A 6,077-nucleotide genomic window follows, 5' to 3' on the forward strand; every position below is an offset into this window, starting at 1 on the left:
TAGGAGTTATTGGCATTCCTCCAGCTGATGATATTGACAGCAATGCTGGATAACATTTTGGCAAAAGAAAAAAAAAAGGGTAAGCTACTACCATCTTATAATACTTACTTTGGTTTCAAATTTAATGCTGGGAAATTCTAAATGAGATATTTCTGCCTTTTTATGCATGGATCCTTGCATATGGCTGGTGGTTGGGTATTATGCAATGTATACCAATTTTTGTGCAATCATGGGCAAAAGGATTGAGAGGAAAACCAAAAAGAAAGCTAAAATAAATAAGCATGCTTTTCACTATTATTCCCTGGGCCTCTCTTTTAGGTGACAAAAAGCGAACTTCTTATAAGATAAGCAGCTATATAAATGTTTTAAATAAACACATCTATCATCTATCTGAATGATTTTTTTATGTATTTGCCCAAGGAAAACAGGAACCTACAGGCATAAATGCATGGATTAAAAGATACCTAAAAAGAATTCAGGTGAATTCCTCCCAATAGAGAAACAATTGGAAACAGGACAAAAATAATCATCCTCCAAATAGACCCCCAAATAAATAAAATAGTCTGTTTCTTTAAAAAAAAAACTAATGTTACAAATAAAGTCAGTAGTCCTTGGTGTCCCTGAATTCAGGCATGCTCCACATTCTTTTGGTCGGCTCCATGCCCCTCTCCACGTCTTCTGAAATGGTCTTGATATCACTGCTGAAGGGGGAAATCCTGATGCGGGATCTGAATGTGGTGAGGGAGAGGCTGGTTTTGTTCTTGGTGTTCCATTGTCTTGCAAGTTTCTTGGCCTCCTCTTCCTCTTTGATCTTCTCGGTGGCATCGTGCAGAACAGAACGGAAAAGCCGAGGTATTTCTCCAGGCTCTGGTTCATATTCAGCAATAAGTTGCCGAAATCTAAGAAATAAATGAGCAAAAGATACTAGCCTTAGAAGGGCATATACAGTCCACCTTCACTTAAATCCTCAGAGCAGAGAGATATAGATGTTATCTTATATCAGGGGTGTCAAACTTGATTTCATTGAGAGCCACATCAGGGTTGTGTTTGACCTCGGGGGACCAGGGGGGCATGGCCAGGAGGGGCGTAGCCAGCTCGACATCACTCATTGAGGCTCCATTTTCAGCAGCAATGGCCTGCCCGGACTCCATTTTTGGCTGCAAAGGCCTCCTGCAGCCCTCTGCTAGCAAAAATGGAGCTTGGGGAGGTCGCATGCACCCTGCCCGGGCTTCATTTTCACTGGCAGAGGCATTGCAGTCCTTTGTTGCTTCCAGGGTGGGCCCGCAGGCCAGATCTAAGCATCCCGTGGGCCGGATGTGGCCCGCGGGCCTTGAATTTGACATCCCTGTCTTATGTCATTCTCTCCAGTGGTGGGTTGCTACCGGTTCTCCCCGGTTCTTGAGAACCGGTAGCGGAAATTTTGAGTAGTTCAGAGAACCGATAAATACCACCTCTGCCTGGCCCTGGCCCCAATCTATTCGCTGCCTCCCGAGTCCCAGTTGATCGGCTTGAAGGAAAAAATCAGGGGTCACTTGACAAAGAAGAGGGAAAAAAACAAGACACCTTAGCTTTAAATTGAGAAGCCAAGAAGCCTCCCAAATGATCGGCTAGAACCGATCCACTCCTTGTAAACCACTCGGTGGTGATAGATTGGCAACTGAGGCCAAGCTGCCTGAAAGTGGTTTCCGATGCTCTCGGTGGTGGAAGAGCGGCAAAAAACTGTTTAAACTCTTGCCACAGTGCTTCAAAGGGCCACACTACAGCTGATCAGCAGTAAAAGGCAGTGTGATGGTAGACCAGTGCGCTCCAAAAACAAATGGGTAGACCGGTACGGCTCTGCAAGCAGTTAAAAGCCTGGTAGACCAATACCTCTGCTAAATCCTAAAGAATTGTTTGTCACATGACCATCAAACCATGCCCACAAAATAAGCCATGCCCACAGAACCGGTAGTAAAAAAATTTAGAACCCACCCGATTCTCTCATATATCAGGATTTACACAACATCTACCACCATCCCTTTTGGAATGAAGGGCACATTTCTGTATTTCTGTATTTTTACACAGTGTATATTCTGTATGACGTTTTTATTTAAATTGACCTGTATCTGACTTGTACTGTTTTTAACTTATTACAGTACAGCAGTTATACTTACTTACTTACTTACTTATTTCTATTTCATAATTCTAAATCATCCATCTCCCTCCCTTCCTTAAACACACTGTTTCCTGGTGGTCAATATAAATGAAGGAAATAATAGCTCATCATCTATTTCCATCATTTGAATTTCCCCTTCTATATAAACTATGGGTCCTTTTTAAAAAGAATCACTTGGAATTATAAATTATAAGCAGTTATGTTAATTTGGTTAAATTGGTAGCAGGCAGCGAGTTATCCTATCCAAATTCTGCCAAGCTAAACATTATAATAAATAAACTTCTTAATTAAACCCAGTAGACAACTGCAAACTTTTGCATGTAAAGACAGAATATGCACTTGAAGCAACTGATTGCATTTGTGATATATTTCTGCAAATTATTCCCAGCAGGAATATCTAAACAGGCTCTCAGTACTGAGTTCTTCATACATACAAACAGAATGAACAGTCAGTAATTCATTCTAGACATGTCATTTAGAAAGCCGTGAATCATTTTTGAATTATTCATAAACAGTTTTTAAAAACCGAAAACGATGGTTTACTCTGCTTCTTTTAGTCCAGTTCAGCTACAGGTGAAAATCAATCAAGTTTCAGTGCTAGATATTCTACCCAATTCTCTGCATCTGGTGTTCTCTAAATGTGATAGATTTCAGAATCCATAATCTCCAGCCAGAACAGTCTTTGGGATTACGTTATTGCTACTTCATGCTCATCCTATATACAATGCATGACAGATTCCAAGCAAATACCTAATAATGATTGGTCCACAATAGGATGGATGTATTTTGGAACAGATATCTTCCAGCTGCAGACGCTCCCCTGGACTGATATCATAACCATGCTTGGGGTAGCTAACCAGCCAGCCATAATCAACTCCTGTTTTGATCCTGCGATACTCGTTTTCTTTCTCCCGCTGTTGTTTCTCAGCTTCTTTGATCTGCCAGTCAAGCTCCATCATCAGGGTTTCAGTCACCATTTCCATTGGGCTTCTTTGAGAAATACGACTAGAAGGTTCATTCCATCCAAACCAGGATGCCAGTGCCATGTTCTCCTTTTTTCCTTCCTTTATCTGCAAAGAGCAAGTGAAAATAAAATGTTTTTCATGTTTACAACGGATAGGGTGGGCAACTTATATGTCTATTCATAGCTATATAAAGAGAGGGGGGGCATTCACATACAATATATACATGTGCAGCAAGTCTCTGAATTCTTCTGTGTTCTTATAGTCCTCCTATTGACCTCCAATGGACATCTGAGGGAGGGAGGGAGGGAGGGAGGGAGGGAGGGAGGGAGGGAGGGAGGGAGGAAGGAAGGAAGGAAGGAAGGAAGGAAGGAAGGAAGGAAGGAAGGAAGGAAGGAAGGAAGGAAATCTCTTTAAGGAACTGGAACAGAGCTACCTGGACATGCTTATCCAGAGTCAAATTAATATTTTTTCCTTAGCTCAGACATTATCTACAGAATTATATACTGAACTAGCAGCAGTTTGCTAATTGGCTTTTCATAAATCATTCCCAATCCAGTTGGAGATACCTTGATCCTCAATGATAGAGCTGAAATTTCCCTAGTTTTTTTTTAGGATGAATATTTAATTTGATATTTGATTGATATTTCAAAAAGTGGAAACTTTAAAGAAAATGGCCATCCTCACACCAAACATTGTTCCATACTCAACTCCCACACAAGTAGCCTTTTCTGGCAATGGATGCACCGATTTTCATTTTCTATACATGAGGATGATTGCATAATGGGCTTTCCCCACCTCTGTTGCTCAGGATTTTTTATGCTACCCCACAACACAAGAAGAAACTATTTGCAGCTAGTCTCACTTGGGAAGGAAGGACTTTAAAGATCAACCATTCCCTCAAAGTTCAACATTGTCTTAAGGAACTCAAGCATCTATAAAGTTAAACAATGAAAATTGCTCAGCTACATGAGTTTCTTGTTGTCCAAAATATGAGGTTAAGGCAGATGAAAAGGAATAGGAAATATGCTTTAAAGCTAAATGACTCTAAATAAAATTTTTAGAGACTGCAAATTAAATAATTTGTAGAAACAAGGGATAAGTATATACAATTCAGAAAGTTTCCAAGAGTGTCTGCTGGAAATAGCAAGCTTTTGGAGGGACAAAACGATTGTCAATTTACCATATCAGTTTTCAGCCGATTCAAACAAATGGCATCTACTATCCATTCAGAAGCCAGAAAAACCTGCACGTTTTCAGCAGCATATAAGGGACTAATGAATATTTCCTAGTTAATCAATATATAATCATCATAATGACAAAGCAATCATGCCAACACAGAACTTACCTAAAACATAATTGTAAAGTCTTATAATGCTAATATAAACACCTCAAAATACAAGTATTTTTGAGAAAATAAAATATGGCAAATACAGATAGTCCTCAATTTACAATCGCAATTGAGCCCACAATTTATGTTGCTAAGTGAGAAATTTGTGAAGTGAGTTTTGCCCCATTTTATGACTTTTCTTGCCATTATTGTTAAGTGAATTACTGCAGTTGTTAAATTTGTAACCCGGCTGTTAAGTGAATTTGTCTTCCCCACTGACTGTGCTTGTCAGAAGATCGCAAAATATGATCACATGACCCTGGGACACTGCAACCGTCACAAATATGAACCAGCTGTCAGCAATCTGAATGTAAATCACATGACCATGAGGATGCTGCAACAGTCATGAGTGTGAAGAATCATAAGTCACTTTTTTCAGTGCCGTTGTAATTTTGAACGGTCACTAAGCAAAAGTTATAAGTCGGGGACTACCTGTAAAAATAAAGTCAAATGCAATTTTAGTGATAACAAGAGTAAAAGTGTTATACATTATTAGAGCTTACTTCTGAGACATATCTACTTTAAAATAAGTCCCAGGAAATTCAATGGAAATTATACTCAGGCAGTTGCAAATTTATGGCTTTGCAGTCTAACAAAAGATCTAAAAGGAAACCTATTTCAATTGGTGAAGAAGATAGAGAATTTCAAAACTCTGGCTGTCACACCAAAGTCTTTGTTTCTTGGGAACAAAATAGTGTCAAGGACTCTTCTATCGCTCTGGATTCCAAATTCTCAGGTCTGGGATTTGTATCTTGCCACTCATATGTGGTTTCTCCTGTTCCATTTTATCAATTCCTAAGCTGCTCCAGGATCATGTGCTAATATTCAGTAATAACATTCTTTTCCCACAGGTCCAGGGTCTGCTTTTAGGATCAACAAACACCATTGCACACGGTCAAAAGCAGCAACCGATCTAACTGGGTGATCTTCATATGTCCATGTCTATTGTGTTCTGTCATCTTTGCTTTGATCTTCCATGTGAACATTTGCCTGCAATTTTAAAGTGGTAGATGGTACAATGGTGTGAGGTGCTGCTGATAGGGCATGTCCATAATCACTGTAGGTGGTTTTCCCAGATTTTCTGTTATTGGTGCAACAGCCATATGCTGCTGGACTATATTGGTGCTGATGTGGTCAAGAAGGGAGATGCCTAATGATGCCAATACAGCATTTGCATTTCCATAGTATGCAAAAGACATTCAGTACTTTAGGTAGTTGGTCTGCACTTAGCACCATACGGTGCTATTGGGCAACCATCATTCTATACACTTTCTATTTTAAGTAAATTGACAGGCACCTATTACCAAACACTCCAGTAATTACATTCATCCTCATGCACACTTTCCTATTAATGCCACCGACATTTTACAGATGGAATCCTACATAACGGAAGGAGTTTGATTTCATTAGAACTTTGCCATTGATCTTGACAGTGGGGTGCTCAGGCTGATCTCTAGATAATCAGTTTTCTTGATCTTAAGCCACAAACAAAATTGGCTAAGACTATCATTCCATGTCTAGACAAAGCATGCAGTTCTTCCCTGGTGGATAGCTGTGAGCAAAACACCAT

General features: G+C 39.7%; 1 protein-coding gene across 1 annotated transcript; it reads right to left on the minus strand.

The window, feature by feature from the left end:
* Nucleotides 1-601: 601 nt before the first annotated feature.
* RD3 (RD3 regulator of GUCY2D) lies at nucleotides 602-3,222 on the minus strand. The gene is made up of 2 exons (XM_070948683.1): nucleotides 2,906-3,222; nucleotides 602-899 (listed from the first exon to the last, which is right to left on the minus strand). Exons 1-2 carry the CDS (start codon nucleotides 3,199-3,201, stop codon nucleotides 602-604), a joined length of 594 nt encoding a protein of 197 aa, XP_070804784.1. The 5' UTR covers nucleotides 3,202-3,222.
* Between the last annotated feature and the right edge of the window lie 2,855 nt (nucleotides 3,223-6,077).

This window comes from Pituophis catenifer, unplaced genomic scaffold, assembly GCF_029215685.1.
Source record: "Pituophis catenifer annectens isolate HBS135680 unplaced genomic scaffold, rPitCat1.0.hap2 SCAF_1, whole genome shotgun sequence".
In the NCBI taxonomy this organism is placed as follows: Eukaryota; Metazoa; Chordata; class Lepidosauria; order Squamata; family Colubridae; genus Pituophis; species Pituophis catenifer.